General features: G+C 39.4%; 2 protein-coding genes across 7 annotated transcripts in view; both read left to right on the plus strand.

The window, feature by feature from the left end:
* The first annotated feature begins 3979 nt into the window (after positions 1-3979).
* swi5 (SWI5 homologous recombination repair protein) lies at positions 3980-11489 on the plus strand. Its single transcript, XM_086300428.1, has 5 exons — positions 3980-4148; positions 4666-4714; positions 4840-4943; positions 5169-5263; positions 11350-11489. Exons 1-5 carry the CDS (start codon positions 4054-4056, stop codon positions 11412-11414), a joined length of 408 nt encoding a protein of 135 aa, XP_086156554.1. The 5' UTR covers positions 3980-4053; the 3' UTR covers positions 11415-11489.
* The window catches only part of slc27a4 (solute carrier family 27 member 4), a 31214-nt gene continuing 19095 nt past the window's right edge, over positions 5192-17310 (plus strand). The window contains exons 1-5 of one of the 6 annotated variants that reach the window (XM_086300422.1): positions 5220-5263; positions 11350-11441; positions 15006-15167; positions 16799-17009; positions 17112-17295. In XM_086300422.1, the coding sequence (XP_086156548.1) occupies positions 11407-11441; positions 15006-15167; positions 16799-17009; positions 17112-17295 (592 nt within the window). In that variant the 5' untranslated portion in view covers positions 5220-5263; positions 11350-11406. Of the gene's footprint in view, positions 5264-11349; positions 11442-13238; positions 13629-13719; positions 14250-15005; positions 15168-16798; positions 17010-17111; positions 17296-17310 lie in introns of those variants that run through there. The other 5 variants (XM_086300425.1, XM_086300423.1, XM_086300426.1 and 2 more) reach the window with 5 other exon arrangements.

Consider the following 17310-nt stretch of genomic DNA (forward strand, 5'->3'; position numbering starts at 1 on the left):
ATAGCAAAAAGCTTGATTTGCAAAGGTTCAGTGATGGTGTATTTATGTTGGTTTGTTATACATTTACATTTTCTAGAGGGAAAAAGGCTAGAGTCTGATCAAATTTGATCTCATTTTCATGTCAGCATTACTGCTTATGGAAAGGAAGAATAATTACAGATCAGCTATGAGCCCAGCTCTGTCAAAAGTGAAATCAACAAAGGCACGGATGATGGTCTGAAAAGCTAAATATAAACAGATTTCACTCCTTCTGCAAGCTGCCTCTAAGATTTATTCTAATCAAATACCAAAAATCTATTTTTGAATGGATCCCTTCAGGCTATTTATTTACATCTGTACTTGTGCTATATTTGTGTAAATGAGAGGTTGTGCAAGCTATATGAATTATTTAGAGGAATAATCACCTGCAGCGTAAGTAGCACGGCCTTTCAAAGTTTATTGATGTTTTATAGTGTGCTTTGCATCATCCACTTCAACCAGGAGCAGTATGCTCACTCTAACGTACTCTGTCTGTCCAGTGAATATCTGCAGATTTCTCTTACTCTGTGCCTATGTTACGATCCCTGACCCTAATTCCCCAGCAGGAGGAGCTGGGAATCCATGAATTATGAACAGGATAGATAGGAAATTTTCCAGCTAATATTCCAACCCAAAGCTTCTTGCCTTTTCTCTTTTTCCTCCTCATTGCCCAAACTGTCATGTTCCTTGCACTTCACCTTCCTATTTACTTTTTCTTCTCCAGGCAGACCTTTTTTATACTTCCTTTTCTTGGGGCCTGTTCCACTATGCTTTCTTCTATGTATCTTATAGGATTGAAGAAAATATTGGATTGAAGAAAATGAGATTTAGACAGAAAAAAGTTAGAAAGAAAGCAGTTAGTTAGAGTCTGTTGGAGCTGCCGGCATCAAATGATGCACCCATGTATGTCTCCAATAAAATTCACACACACACATCAGTATTCTTGAAGTGTGTAGGTGCACTTCGGTCCAACAACTCACATTTGAAATGGTTGATTTATTACAGCAATAGGTTACACTTCGAGTTTGGTGTCCAGGCACTGAGCTCATCACTCCCCACAAATAAGATGCACATAGAAACAGATGAATAAATATCCCTCCACCCCAGTGCTCACAGGTGGATGCTGGGTTGGTTGAGGGAGTGAAACAGCACCCCTTGCATCGCTGCATGGTGTCAGAGGGAGAGATGAGAAGTTCTGCAGCTTCATTACACTGCCAATTTGGGAGGGTGCATTTGGTACATGATGAGAGGAGAGTCTGGCATATTCGTTTTTATGATACAGTGCAGTACAAGTTGCCTGCCTGAGCTAGTTTAGATGTTTTCTTTGGTTTTAAACATCGACACTATGACCAAATGTGGCAACTGTAACCAAATATTGCACAGCTGGTTGCTCATAAGGTATTATTTCTTGTAAATATTCCTTTATATTTTCATGCAGCTTGTGGGGATAGGTTAATTGGATAATCCAAATTGCCACTAGGTGTGAATGTGCGAGTCAATGTGAGTGTGAATGGTTGTCTGTCCTTGTGTGTTAGCCCTGCGACAGACTGGCAACCTGTCCAGGGTGTACCCTGCCTCTCGCCCTATGACAGCTGGGATAGGCTCCAGCGCCCCCCGCGACCCTGAAAAGGATAAGCGGAAGCGAATGGATGGATGGATGGATTTTCATCCCTAAGACTCTCTGCTACCAATGTGGACATCACACTGGCTGCTAGAAATACAACCTACATTTAAAACCAACCATGAATTGATGAAACACTTTGCTCAAAGTATAATTATAACATACAGACATACACTGGCATTACCACTGTTATCTTGCTATGAAATCCAAGCAATTTATCATTAATGCAGTAATTTGTATATATTCCCTTAAATTAACAAAACTTAGACTTGGAGATAAATGATCTTGTCGGGAACAGAAACACACATCACTCTCTGATTTTTACTGCTGTGTCAGAGATAGGCAGAAATAGACATCCTCCATAAATCTCTCTTTCCCACACGCAGACATGACTGCATGCTGGAGCCATTACTGCCCAGTGTGTGTAATATTGCAATTTCTGAAAGGAGGAAAGGGCATTCCTCCTGTCTGAATTTTTCATTCCCCATGCTCTCTGTTTCTGTATAACAACCAATAAATAAGCAATGAATCCCGAGGACATAACACAAAATGGACTGGATTTTATGTCCACCACACCCCAACATCAGCTCCCCCTAGATACACAATTTGTCTGTCTTTCTCTTCCTGCTTCACCTGCTTTTTTGTCTCTGTGAAGACTTTTTCTATTTGATGTTTTTTTTTTTGTTTTGTTTTTTTAAGAGTTAAATCCTTTAATGTATCCCTCGTCCTTTTGTACTAACCCAGTGAACTGAACTGGAAAAAGTCTGGCCCAAATATGTGGTGAAAAGTGTGTGTCTGTGTGTGCGTGTGTTTTTGGATTGAACGTGACCTTTTGCTTTGATAATCTACCACAGATTTAGATTTAGAGTTCTGGTGGCTTTGAATCTATCTGAGAGGCAGCTTGTTTGGTGAGCCGTCTAGAGTAAACTCTATTTAGATTAGTCCATGAATATATGCCACAGCATATCTCTCTGATTATGCAATATTCTTTTCAGTCAAGACGTGTGTGGGTTGTTTCAGACAGGGGATGGGAGGGGACGAGGGGGATGAAAGAGAGCCTGTAAGTGCTGTGAAAGGAAATCAAGTGAGAGATGAGATAAAGAGGGAAATAATGGAGTCAACTTAAGCAGTACTTTAGCGCCATCTGATGGTGAGTGCAGACATTGGATCGTTGCAATATTAATATTTTTTGGTCATAAAGCAGGGGTGGACAATTAACTTTCTCAAGGGGGAACTTGAGAGATTGGGACTGTTGTGAAGGGCCCAACAATCAGCTGAAGTTTTTGATTTTAGCACCATTGTGCAGCCCGCCACAACAGTCCCAGTTTCTCATGTGGCCACTTGAGAAAATTAACTGCCCAATGCGTTTCAAGGAAACTATTCTTCGAACCTTTTAGACATAGTGGTGGCATCTGTGCTGGACGTGTGACTGGAAACATTAATTAACTACTGTTTTACTCCAATGACTATATCATTTTAGAATATATATAAAGCTCAAAGAGAATGTATATTTAAAAAAAGAGTCAATAAAAAAAGAAATTCTAAAAATATACACAATGGGGTCACTATGGACTGGCCCTGGTCACTCACTATGCACCCCTCAGGTGAACTCTATTGACATACTTGTACAACTACAAGTAAAATAAAGTCATACAATTTGTTAATGAAAATGTCGTTACAGTAACAGCAAGTTATTGGTGCAATAATTGGAGCAGGGTGGCTGAGGAGCGGACTGATTTTGGAGCACGTGGACCTGTTTTAAGTCTCTTTTGGACTAAAAAAAAAAAGGTCATAATCACTTGTAACTTGCACTTGAAACCGATAAAGTAATGTCTAAGCATGGATCAGTTTAAAAAGGCGTGCAAAAATGTGTTTTTTGCGAGATACAGGGAGTTATTATTTTAACATTTTCGAAATACAGCCACATTACATTACATTGCAAACAAATTTGAGCATACTGTGTGTTTAGGGTCATATATGCACACTGGTTCAACGACCTGTTTTAATGTTTTGTTGTTGCTTGTTTGTTTGTTTTGCAATGAAACAGGAAATTGCAAAATGAACTGAGTCCAGTGTCCCCTTGGTTGCCAGGCGGAGTTTACGTCAAATGAAACAATAATGTATAGAATGCAACAATGTAATTATAAATACTTAAACACGTCAGTATCTGTGGACAGTCATTAACAATAAAATATAAGGTATTACCCCAACAAATCACCTGAAACTGTGAGGACTTTGAGTTAACTCTGGGTTGACCAATAGTCTCTAAATCCCGCCTCTCGTTTTCAACAACCAATCAAATTACGCTATCAATCTGTTTACCATTAGCCGCGAACTGCAAACTTCCTTTTCCGTGTTCAGCTGTCCGATGTTGTATTAAACCAACACTAACACATATAATTCCTTAAGGCAATATGAACACGGAGCAGTCCGTTGAAACTATTTGTGAAAGTCACTGCCCAGTTTCGACACCGGAGGGAAATGACTCAAAGAAAGGACAGCTAAAAAGGTAACTGTGAGGATAGCTTACCATTGTTGTTAGCGTTAACGCCAGCCACCAACTACAGAGCAACTTGTATTTGCAGCCGAGCGGTTCATCTGGGTGCTTCGTTTATTCTGTTCACGTTTTGAGGCTTGATTTACATGTAAACTTTACGTGTTGTTTTCTTTCTTTTTTTCTTTTCTTTTTCTTTTTTGCTTAACACATCAAATAAAATAATTTGTAAAATAACAGCAAGCTTCTGTAAAAGAAAAACAGGCAATTTACTCGCAGGTATTATATTTTTAGCCATATCGTAAAATATAATTCCTGTCACCTAGCCAAAGCTCCAAGTTTAATGTTTTAAGATGAAGTTTACTTAACTTAAAACACAAGTGACATAATGTGTTTATTGTGTACTTAAACAATTGTCCGATCTTGAGTACCTTTACTGCAACTAAGCTATTGTTGCTGTTGTTGGCTTAACATAATTGCATCTAATTGTATCCATATTTTTTCATCATTAATTCATTCCTTCTTTTTGTAGAACTCCATTATCAAAGTTTAAGAAAATACATTCCCACTTCAAGTCACCTGTAAGTAGCTTTCCTGTCTTCTTTTTCACACACACACACACACACACACACACACACACACACACACACACAAACAATCACCCATAGCATGCCACACATGCCTTATTCTGTTATGATTGTCACAGCTTCAAGTACTTGAGAGTGCTAAAGTCAGCCCTGCAGAGGAGGTGGAGGAGCTAGAGAGGAGAAGAGAGCAGCTGGATACAGAGATAGCACAGCTGGAGGCTGAGTAAGTACAGCTGTGTTGTTCTTGCTGTATTTCTGTCTTGAGGTCCAACTTCAATGCTATGGGTAGTGATGGTTCATTGAATCATTAGATGAACAGAACTCAGATTTAATCGTCCACCTGCACATAGCAGTTTATCTTTTTTAGATGTTTATAATTTTGTGCCTTTGCCTGCATATGACCTTTTGCATAAATCTGCTGAGACCATGCGTGCGTATATGTTTTTAGGGGCTATAGAGTAGAGGAGCTGGAGCATCATATTGATAAGTTGCATGAATACAACGACATCAAAGACATTGGGCAGTCACTCCTGGGTCGTATAGGTAAGAGAGAAAAAGAAATTTCAGTTCAAGCTTTAAGTAGCATTCAATGTATGTAGTAATAAGTGAAGCTTGGTAAATTAAAATGATAAAGGTATATTATTAATGATGTTATAACTGCTGATGTGAATATTACTGTGATTCAGTAATTAACATTCCCCCTGAGCATCAACTCTTGTAAACACTGGGCATAGTATTTTCTTCAAGTGATGAAAATGTTTATCAGTCACTAACACTATCTTATTATAATACACCAAATTTCTCTCTGTTTGTCCCATGACACTTCTTATCTATCTGAGGTACTAATACATCATCATGTTGCCTAACAGCCACTTACCTATCAACAGGCTTAAGTGACCCATTTTTAACATTGATGCATCACAACAACGTTATAAAACCACCATTTCAATTTAATTTCACAACAGTAACATCAATTGTATTTCCACAAATGTTACCTGGCAATCATCTAATGGACTAAACTGATATTTATATAGGGATGAATGCAGTAGTACCTTTATTTTTTTTAGATGATGGGTCATGGACATGTTCCCTTAATCACACCTTTAATTTTAATAGAGCATTCTGGCGTTTAGGGTGGCACATCTAAACTTACCAATATTTTCCTACTCTGTGGAAAATCTGTCAGATTATGAGGCTATCTTATGCACAGCCCTTATCAGGTCACTCCACAGACTCGGTTGCATTCGGGTCTGAGGTCTGGCTGGGTCTTTCAAAAAATGTTAAAGTCATTCTTTTGTTTAGGTCATTGTTTTTGTTTTTTTGTTTTTAAACATCACTAAAACTGGGCATTTTAGCAGGGGTGTGTGGATCTTTCTATCCACTACACCTTCTTTACAACCATGACATGTGAAGTCCACTTGAATTAAATTTTAACTATGAGTGTTGGTTAATTTGCTGCATAACCATAAACGTACATTGTGATGAGAAGTGTGAGAGTATTAAAAAAAATGTAAACTAAGAATTATAATGGAAGATTTAACCTCCTCAGTCAGCCACTGGAGGGCAGCAAAGAGGGGTGTGCCTGCTTTTTTTTTTCTCTGTTGAAACAGAAGTATTTTTAGTAAACCTTATGCAGTAATTAATAATATGCTGCACATGGGATTGCTTATAAAAACTCTTTAGAAAAAAAATGACTTGACTTTTAGTGGCTGACCTTTTTTTTTTTTTTTTAAAAGGTCAGCCACTAAAAATCATGTAGTTTTTGTGCTCAGTGATTATATTGGCTAATATTGAATGGGTTTCAAATTTGGTACTAACTTTTAGTAATTAAATTAATTAACTTGCATATCAGATAATGCTTGTACATCACTGGCATGCTGCCCACACATTTCTCCCCTTCTTGTGGAGTTCAAAAGGTTTTCTGACCAAAAAAGGAATTTCACCTTTTTACTAAAAGGGTAATTGTAATTTATCATAATCATAAGGGTTTTTTTGTATCCCTGTTCTGCAGCTGCACAAGGTTGAGTAAGTAGGGTGAAGTTCAGTTTTCATACTGGAAGGAGTTCTGGTGATTCACGGTCATGTCATACTACCTAAGGGTGTGTGTGTTTTATTGTAGATAAAATCTTGATGTTCCCTTCCCATTTTAGTCTGTGATTTTAAATGTACAGTGCACCAATATACTTATTTCCCACCTATGAACAGTCTGTGTAGAAAAGTTAGGTGATCTCTCATAGTAAAACTGTGCTGAGTTAAATTAGCATTCTCTTCAAGTTCTCTGTCAGTACAGTGAAGAGTCACGATGATAATGACTTCTTAGTGAACGGAGATGGCATTTCCCCTCTGACACAATAGCTGTCTTTCTCATCACCCGCAGGCTGACACACAATTACAATCTCTGTCTATAGATGCATGCATTCAGTAACACGTGCATATATATTCAAATACAAAGACGTGCCGTCATTCTTTCTTCTCCCTTCTTTCTCTCAAGCACACACTTTCACAAAAGCTCTACACTTAACGCAATGAGTTGCTGTTGTACTGTATGCTGTTATTCTGAGAGGGAGGAGTTGGGTGGGCAGGCCCTGGAGTGAGGAGACAAGAGGAGATGCCCTGCATTACCCTTTAAAGACAAATGTCCTTTGTCTCATGTCCATTTGTCTGTCTGTCTGACTGTTTGTCTGAGTTCATGTTGCTACTTAAAATCTTTCCCTTTTTTGCATATATTCACCACTTTAAGGTTTTCACTTCTGAAATTGCTGAAAAGGTGGTCATAGAATATAACAGAAAAATGGTGTAGATTGTGATACAAGCACCAAATTTGGCACAATTACTTGATTAGCTGTTTGAAAAATTAAGATTGCTGATTGGACACCAAGATCATTGAAAATCAGACATACAAGTTTAAACATCTCAGATTCATTTTTCCCATTATCAAGAGCCTAGCTGTAAGATATATATGCATATGTATTATATTATTTTGAAAGTAATGTTCAGTCAGTTTTGTTGTGTCTTTAGTAGATCAACACATTTTTGCAAACATTTTATTAACAACTACTTCAGCAATAAAAACAGCATAGAAAGCAAAAATGTTCATGGTGATAGTATCTGCCTCTATACTCATGTTTACATCCATACTTGGTCAGTTCCTGGCAGCATGCAGCTATTATAGGGAGTGTGGTCCATGAAACTGTACAGACTTCTTCCTCAGCCTTAGCCCAGCCCCAGATGATTCCTGCCTGGTAGGCAGCATGCTTTGCATGGTCCCTAAGGGCTGCACTTGATGATGGAATAGCTCTTCTCTCTCCATGCAAGGCTCACTTCTTACTCATGAACTTGTTTAGTCATACATCACTATGACAAAGTGCTTCAGATGATGCAGGTCATCGTCAGACGCTTCAGAAGGAGTCTAAGTTTAACAAAGGTTTTAATAATTTCATCACACATGTCCTTATGTCCGTAGGGTATTTGAAAGTAGAATGGGAGACAGAGCCTTCAGCTTTCAGGCCCCTCTTCTGTGAAACCAGCTCTCAATCTGGATTTGGGAAATAGACACCCTCTCTACTTATAAAATTAGGCTCACAACTTTTCTTTTTGATTAAGCTAATAGTTATTGCTGGATCAGGTGATCCCTGAGCTTCCACAGTTTGTCTCTTGTCCTGTCTTCTTCCCATCACTCCCAACTGGTCACGGCAGATGGCTTCCCTTCTCTAAGCCTGGTTCTGCCTGAGGTTTCTTCCTGTTAAAATTCAGTTTTTCCTTCCCACTGTCTACAATGCTATAATGAACACATTGGTGCCCTTTGCGTTAATGAATGAGCTACTGACGTCTAGTCAGAGTTGCATCTCTCGTATACCCCAGTGTCAGCCACCTCTTGGCTGAGACAGCATCTAGGCACTTGGTACTTGTGATTGCTACAAGAGGCCCTCTTGTAGCAATCACTGGACTACTGATTGTGTCAGATTCACAAACCTTGTTGGCTAGCAACTTGAACAACTCTGTTTTATTGCCGTCATCTCTGAGAAAACAGAAGTTTATCTATGACTTTATATGCCATCAATGTCAGAGCTATAAATGAATTTCATCACATAAACTGGATCTTCTGTGTGCTTCCCTCACCTAGTTTAGCCCACGAACCAATGTTGTTGACCAGGGTATGCTGTGCACAGGCAACTTCTTGGGAGTCACAGATGACAGATAGTGGTGAGGACCAGTGTCAGTAGTTCATCCATGGGATGTGGCTGAATGCTGAAACAAAGGCACTGCTCCTACCTCCATGCCCCATTTACCCCATGCAGTAGCGCTACTAGCCTAATAATATACCAGAAAAGTAAGCAAATGCTGCATGCTTCAAAACATAGAAATTGACACAAGATAATGAAAATCAGTAAATTATGTAGCAATTAAATGCAAAAACTACTTTTTCATGGGTCATATTGGCTGCCTTCTTGAAAAATGTGATTTTCATGTGGCTAATCAGAAAATATTATTATACAAGGGGCCAAATTGTACCGAATTTGGTGTTTGCATCACCATTGCATGATTTTGGATTTAATTTGATATTATCTGCTTCACAATTAGGGAAATATAGCATTTACCTTCTCAGATGATTATTTTGAACATATTCAACATGCAGACTTTCTAAATCAAAACTTTAGTCTGTCCATTTTTCCTGGTACACAGACTCCTTATAACAAACGATGGCAAAGTTTATTTATCCCTTTAGCCCAAAATTAGTTTAGTATTCAGAGAGAGTTTTTTAAATTTTATTTCAAATTAAATGTCATGAGACTTAAGAGACAACAAGCAGGATGCGTAATTACTAAAACCTCCTTCCACCTTCTTAGTAAATGCTTAAATTAGATGTTGGCATTATCATTATCATCATTATTATTACCAGGCGCTATGCCAAGAATTTAAGTTTAATCTGTCATACAGTATCGTTAAAGGCGGATCTGGTAGGTGCCAAAGTTATCATTCATTGTGACATCCAGCATCCACCCCACAGCCGTTGCTGAAATAAGAACGAGTCCTGCAACAGAACATTGTCTCCACTGAGCCCTGAGGGGTGTACTGTGAAGCACAAATGAGTTAGCGAGTTGTAACAAGCCTAAAGCCATAAAGGTGGCTCTCTTTTACCGCGTTAGGTCACCATAGTAACTAAACACATAACCTGATTCAGAGTTATATTCCATTTAAAATCTGCTGTAGGCACCACATCTCAACTGATTCTTTTCAAGACAACATGCTCCAAATTTGATTTTAGATTCTCTGCTTAAGGAATATGTTTATACTGTACTAATACCTCCAAAGGAAGCCTGCAGTAAAGTCACACAGCAAAGTTACAGCAGTGCAACATGCGCTGCATGGTCACAGGAATTTGCATGCATTCAATTGGTGATGTAGAAAATGTTTACATGTTTTATGCTTGAACCTAATCTTCTACCAAGTCTGTTTTAAACTGCTGGAATTACAGGAAATACGCACAACATAGGTCAGATAATATATCACTCTACTTGTAGGCTAGTTATCAAGGAGAATATCAACTAAGGAAAATCAACTTCACTGTGACCAGCTAAAATCTAAAGTGGTTTCCACAACTTCTTCATCGTGTTATGGGATTGTGTCTGACATAAATGCGTTGTTGTCGTTGTTTTAAATGGATCCGTTTTGATGTTGTAATGTGGAGTGTTCATGTAAAAAGTAAATGGTAAAAGGTGTAGTAACATTTTGTCTCCTAGCATTGTTACCTATCACTCTTCTACTTTTACAGCTTTTTCTTTATAGACCTCTGTCTGCTGTTCTCCTGTCCCGATGTCTCTGTTGAAATAGGCGGCACTGAACTGATCCTTAAAAAGAAAAGTCAGCTGACATATCAGAGCTTGGCTATGTTGAGCTTGCTTTGTAGCACACGACTGTGGTGTCAACATCACACAGGTGGTCTTAGATTATATAAAGAGGCAGAAACACCTGAGACTGAAAGAACTATGCATAGTGCTCCAAGGTCACTGTAGTAACCTAAATGCCATGTGTATTGACTGATTCTGTTTTAAAGACAAAAAAAGAATAGTGAGGCCAAATGTTGATTGTACTTTTTTATTCCACTTTGCATAGTTTAATTTATCTACCTGAAAGCATTCTCACTTCATTTTTACTAACAAAACACTTTGAAACAATATTAATAGGTAATTTATTAAAAAGTATTTGCAGGTTTTTTTGCCGTGTGTGTGTTTTCATTTTTTGACTGTTGGATAAACAGATTCGTACTGACCTTGGCAGTTAGGGCATATAAAAAGTCTAATATTTGTTAGTTGCCTTTCTTTGCCAAGCACTTATCTATCAGGCTGGACCCGACATAATTCAGCATAGTTTGATTCTGTAGAATACTAACGACCCCAAGATTCAGCTAGCGGGGCTAAGTAACTGGAAATCTTTAAAATATTGGTAATAAAACACAATGTAGATTATCAATATCCTTTAAATACTTCTGTTCATACCCCTTTTACCAAGTGCAAGCCTCGTCTTTAGCCTGATTAATTATTCGGTGCTGTACTCTTGGCCTGTTCAGTGTTTTGTGGTTTGTTTGAAATGTAGGCTAGAGGGAGTTGACCCTGTAACCTGTCTTGCAGCTGCTCTGAGAGGGACCACCACACGAGATCTCTACGCTCACTTTGGTTTGGAACTGGATGACTGAACAAAAAGAGAAAATGAAAATAAAATGGTGAGGACGGTTCTTCTGACAAAGAAAACTGCAGGAAAAAAAAGTTAAAGACCACAAACTTATTAATAGATTTGATGTCCCCTTTTTTCTTGGTTAACAATTTTGATAATGAAAGGACACTGGGATTTTTCCATTATGCTGGCATGGTATTTAAAATAGTCTAGCTATTCAAACCTTTCAGTGGGTTCATTCCAGTCTTTCAAGATCTGTCTGTGTGTACAAGGATGTAAATGCTGCTGAGGGTTAATTTAAATGTTTGAGCTTACCTAAATAGAACTAAAGTAAAGGCCTGTCTGTACTGGCTACTCAAATGGCAGTCGTTTTCTAACTTTGCTTGTTTGGTTTGTTATTTACAGAAAAGATAAGAATACTGGAGTGTTAAACTGTACTACCAGTAAGTGACATGAATTTAATAAATGAGATGCTTAAATATCACAATTTATAAAGATACACCGTCTTTTTGTTTCAATTCACATCCTTCACCTAATTTAAGAAAGGGTACTGGGCAACTTTCACAGATATTTATAGTTTCCTGTCTGTCAGCACTTGAACTTCTGAAAAACAAAAGCTCTGGTGGACTTGATGTACCGAAAAAAAGCATAGCATGCATAATACAATCTAAGAATCAGTGATAAGTGTCATCTGCTATCAAGAGTTTGACAACGCCTGTGATACTCTCATTAACTTGATTGGCATCTGTATCTGCTTGTGAAACTGAATGGAAATCTATCACTGGCAGGTCGAAGCTGGTCAAATTTTCTTGCCCTGATAATTGCATCTCTTTATCATTCAGCTAAGATCTCAAACACTAGTGTGTATGGGATAGCAGTATGATAATTGTGTTGTAAAACTTATCACCTTTTTGTGACTCCTTGGTATTACCACAGATCGAGTCCACTATTTGACCCAAGGTTACACTTAACATGTTTTTTGCAAGAATTTCCAAACAAGTCTCTCCTTGTCAGATCTCTCCGGGACCACTGGGAGCGCGTCCTTTGTTGACCTGCACCAGTGGCTCTCAACGGCCTGCTATCGTAGACTTTTTGTAATCCACCCTGGTTATGCAGTGCAATTCAAGAGATGTCACGTTGCTAGTATAAGCACTGTGTAAAATGTCAACGTCCTTGTGTTCTGTAAATGTAGACAACAGGACATTTCTTGGTTTGAAGTTGCAGCAGTCCGTAAAGCAAAAACAATTATTCACAATTATTCATGAGCCAACATGTAGTATAGAAATTGTTTGGTGCCAAAGTTTTATTGCAACACTTGAGAGCAGTTCTGTCTGGCTCAGCAGTCGTACATTTAAGAATGTATGTGACATCTACGAGGAGTTCAAATAACTTAATGTTATTTTCAATCAACCTAGCCTTTGTACTGAAAAATGGCAAGTTACAGATGTTATAGTAGATCCGAGTCCTCTCTGGAACACAGGACGGGTTAATCCTGTCGCTATTGTTCGAAAACCTGCCCTTCCTAATTCCACAGTCCTCCGGGAGCTCCTGTGTTGACATACATAGGCTTAAAGAAAATTTCTAGCAGGTCGCAGCAGAGTAATGAGTGAATGGCATAAAGAGGCGTACTCATTTTGCATCAGGGCCTTGTCACAACCACGTTGAAACTGCTGCGCGTGCTGGCCTCGTTAACTGAGCTTGCTGGGCCACACCGCATTTCCTGAACCGCAAACACCCGCCTCCTGCTGGATGTGACGTAGAAAAAGATGTACATTCATGTTCTTGATTGGCTGTTGCACCCGTCCGTCAACTCTTATTCCTGATTCACTGATTTGACGCTGACGGCAGTGGGCGGGCGCAAGTAAGAAAATTATAAGGTCATTTGAATTACGCCTGCTAGTGAGCTTATCGGCTACAATGAAGCCAGTGATAATATTGATGATTATGACAATGAACGGATGATGATCGTGGGATCAAAGTCGACGGAGACTGCCAGGCGATTTCGAAGAAGGAGCAGCGGGTCGTTGTGATATTAACAAAGGGGGGGATCCCAGTGCTTGTGTCAGCCCGTGTGCGTTTCTCTGTCAAGCCGACCGAGCGGCGGTGAAGAGCGGAGGGAGGGAGAGAGTGGGGGGGGCGACCAGGCTAGCCTGTAAGCCGATCAAGGTGGAATTGCACACAACGACTTTCACGTTTGGGATTTCTGCGTACCTGCATGCTGTGAAGGAGGTGCAAGGTATGTAAACGGAAATGGGTCCCTGCCTCAGCCCAGATCGATCGGCGTGGTGTTTGAGGGACCGGCCCGTTTATTATTCGCCAGAAGAAAGGAGAGAGGAGCAGCGGCGGCTCGTCATCTCCTTGTCAGCGATTAACCCGCTGACGGGACTCGGGGTGTCCGATGTTTACATTTGAGACGGCCATTTGTCCCCGACAAGCAAACCGTGCGATTACACCATATGCCTCATCTTCATCTCCTGAAAGAAGCTGCTCATGGTGTCACGCTGTCCGCTTCCTTTAAGCCGATGCGCACAATACGCTGCGCATCCTGTTTCCCTGGCGCGCCTGTTACCATGATAACCTATATCAGTTTGATGATTTTGGCCAACGTTGTTGCAATAAAAAAGGCTTCGTCTGAAATGCACATGGCATGGTTAGTGAGGTGTAACCTTGCCAACAGTGGGTTGAGCCTTCCCCCTGTCGTTGCCACAGCCTCTACCGCAATGCTACGCGCCATGAAAATTTCCGGGTTCGGCATCAGCGAATGATGAAGCTCTTTTCTTACCGGGAAGTGGCCACCTCTCCCCTTAATGCATCTCTTTCCCTCGAACCCATCACGTCGATCTGTTTGAGGTTCAGGGTAATGTAATCGTCCACACAGAGCTCTCCTCTGTGCTTGTTTATATTTTAGCAGTGGAGTTATTGAATTTGCATGATGGAGCTAACATCATCACAATTACAGCCAGATGTATGGAGGCATTGAGGGGGTTATAAAATGGCCTTTTGATGATGATGAACTGAAATCAATCATCTCTATATGTATTGTGCTTAAAGGCTATTTAAAAAATAACAAACATGGGTGTGAAGATATCATTTACTGTTTAGGCTTATCTTCCTGGCTGTATCAGGTGGCAACTGGGAAACTGTGTCAGCATGTGCTGTCTGCTGTCACTTTAGACTGTTTGCTGTGAATTCAGAACAGAGCCTTTAGGCTTCTTTTTGTTTTCTCCTTCAAGCAAGAAGAGAAAATTTAAGGGTTCCACCCAGCTTAACACATTTTATAAATGTTTTACAATCTCATCTGTAATCATGAATACCCAGAGGTCACCCAAGCCTCTAAATTTCCGCTATTTCAAATGGTAACCCTTCACCGCAACTTCAGTCTACCAGAGCTGACTCAGTGGATTGAAATGGACTGCAGATATGTAAACAAAACCATAGACCATAACATTGTTAAGGTGTTGAGTTCTAAGGAAGTGGATTCAAAAATTCTGTTTGCTCATATAACGTGCACGTAACCTTTCAGTCATTTGGCCTGAAATGTTTGTGATCAGTAGATACAGAGGGGGCTGGCAGACCCTTCTGTATCTATTTATATGTGTTTGCATTCTTTCAGGATGATGCGTCTAGCATGCTGCACTGCCCTGCTTTTTGTGTTGAGGCTGCTGGTGGGCTTGCCCTGGTACCAGGTTCTTCCAGCCATCCTGATCTTCTATCTGGGAAGTGGAGGATGGAACTTCCTGGATATCTTTGCCAAAACAGTTGGCAGAGACTTACAGTAAGCATTGGAATTATGTTTGTTTGCTAAATGCAAAATCATAAAATTGGACCATAGATGCATTATGTCTTCCAAATCATTTGGCATGAGCTATGTCACTTTTAACTGTGACCCAGTGGCCAATTTCCTGTAGTTTTGGCTCTGAAATTCAGACAGAGTTAAATGTGACCTCAATAGTCACACAGTGCTAAATCTGCAAAAACAGGAGAAATCCATGCAAGTTGTTTCACAGTTGCAGATAAATTCTCATCTTCACCACATAATTGTCACGAACAAGGGTTAGTTCCTAAGCCCTTGTTAAGAGCTGGCTAGATATTCCTTCTGTACCTGTTTCTAAACACGCAATCTCAAATATTTAAGACAAAAGGTCCAGAGGACAGAGAGAAGGGTAGGAGCAAATGTTTTAAGTGGCATACCTAAAGCCAGTATTTACAAGTGGAAACTGGCATTGTAGTTGGTTTGAGGTTAACTTCCTTTTTTCCTCAATAGCTGCAGTAATCTTAAAACAGGAAATTGTAAATTATCTCTTTAGGGGAACAGCGACACAATAATCTACCCATTAGGGATTACTGCCATTCAGGGACCCATTATATACAAAGGTCACCCAGTTTTCTCATGATTAGAGAACGAAATATTACTGTTTGTCCTCCTTTTCTGTTAAATTGTCATAGAAAATGTGCTAGCCACATCTAATGTTTAGTCTTGTTTATACATTTTATTATCTTTGCTTCAGGCATCTGCTTGATTAGAATTATGACGTTAAGTTGTATTATTGATCAATTGTATTATTGTCTAAAGTGTCAAGGTTAGAAAGACTCTGTGCAGCATTGGATCTTAACGAATCATATATTTCACACAGTGACTCACGAGCTGTTGATGAGGCATTTTTGTGTGACAAAGCTCAGGTATATACATTGTAAGAGTCACTAAGGCATTAGAAATAAATAGGCTATAGTTTTATAATGGGTACTGTTCTTAAGCAATAGATCCGTATGAGTAAGAAAAGGCATGACAAAAGAAAGTAATTAGCCTCAACTAGCTGTGCAACAATAAATGCTTATCTAGACCATCATGAAATAACTCTCTTATATAATGATAAGCATATTGTCGCTACCTCACTCTAGCCAAGAAGTACTTTGGCTTATTGTTTTTTTTATGACATTTCTGTAATTATTCACTGCTCAGGAGATTGACCACTACCTTTGTACCACAAATGTAAAGTGCTGAGAATTGCCATTCATGCATAATTTGACCTTGTGGGCCTCCAAGCCATATCTGTTGAAATATTTTATGCTTTGTAATGTGGTTTGGATACAGTTCGCAATACATTCAAGTACAGCTTCTTTAAAAGGTGGTTTATGTATTTTTGCAAAAGGGAATTTGGTGGATCGTTAGACAAATGTTTGTTGCCAAAAGACAGGATACATCAAGTTGTCTTTGTTCATTTCTCAGATCTATTGATACATGGTGTGGATTTAAGCAGATGAGCTGCAAATGTTAATGCTAATGTTTTGTTTTTTTTTAAAGTGCAAAAAAATAACAGCAAATTATGAACAGTGAAATGGCTAATGTTGCTGGGAATCATTAAGTTATTTGTTCTCTTACAGTAATGTTTTCTTTTGCTCCTTCAGTGCAGCCAGTGTTTTACTGCGGGTGAAACTGAACGTCAGGCGCCACCTCAGAGAGAAGAACACTATTCCCAAGATCTTTGCTGAAACGGTGCACCGTCATGGGGACAAAACAGCGCTCATCTTCGAGGGCACTGGGGAGAGATGGACTTTCCGACAGTTGGATGAATACTCCAACAGAGTGGCTAACCTGCTATTGGAAAGAGGCTTTAAGGTAGATGTACAACACAATAAAGCTTCATTAAAAGCAATTAAGCAAAAGCAAATCTTTTTAAAGTTATATTACTGTCTTTTTTGTTTTTGTTTCTGTCATTAGGAAGGTGATGTGGTGGCCCTTTTCATGGAGAACAGATCGCAGTACGTGGGCATATGGTTGGGCATGGCTAAAATTGGAGTAGAAGCGGCTCTCATCAACTTCAATTTAAGACTAGATGCTTTGGTCCACTGTGTCACCATCTCCAATGCCAAGGCTGTGATCTTTGGTTCAGAGCTAACTGATGGTAAGAGCAAAGAGG

The sequence above is a fragment of the Aulonocara sp. 'chitande type north' Nkhata Bay genome, linkage group LG7, assembly GCF_057382095.1.
Source record: "Aulonocara sp. 'chitande type north' Nkhata Bay isolate Kocher_YH1m ecotype deep benthic linkage group LG7, A_spYH_male_GT1.1, whole genome shotgun sequence".
Classification (NCBI taxonomy): domain Eukaryota; kingdom Metazoa; phylum Chordata; class Actinopteri; order Cichliformes; family Cichlidae; genus Aulonocara; species Aulonocara sp. 'chitande type north' Nkhata Bay.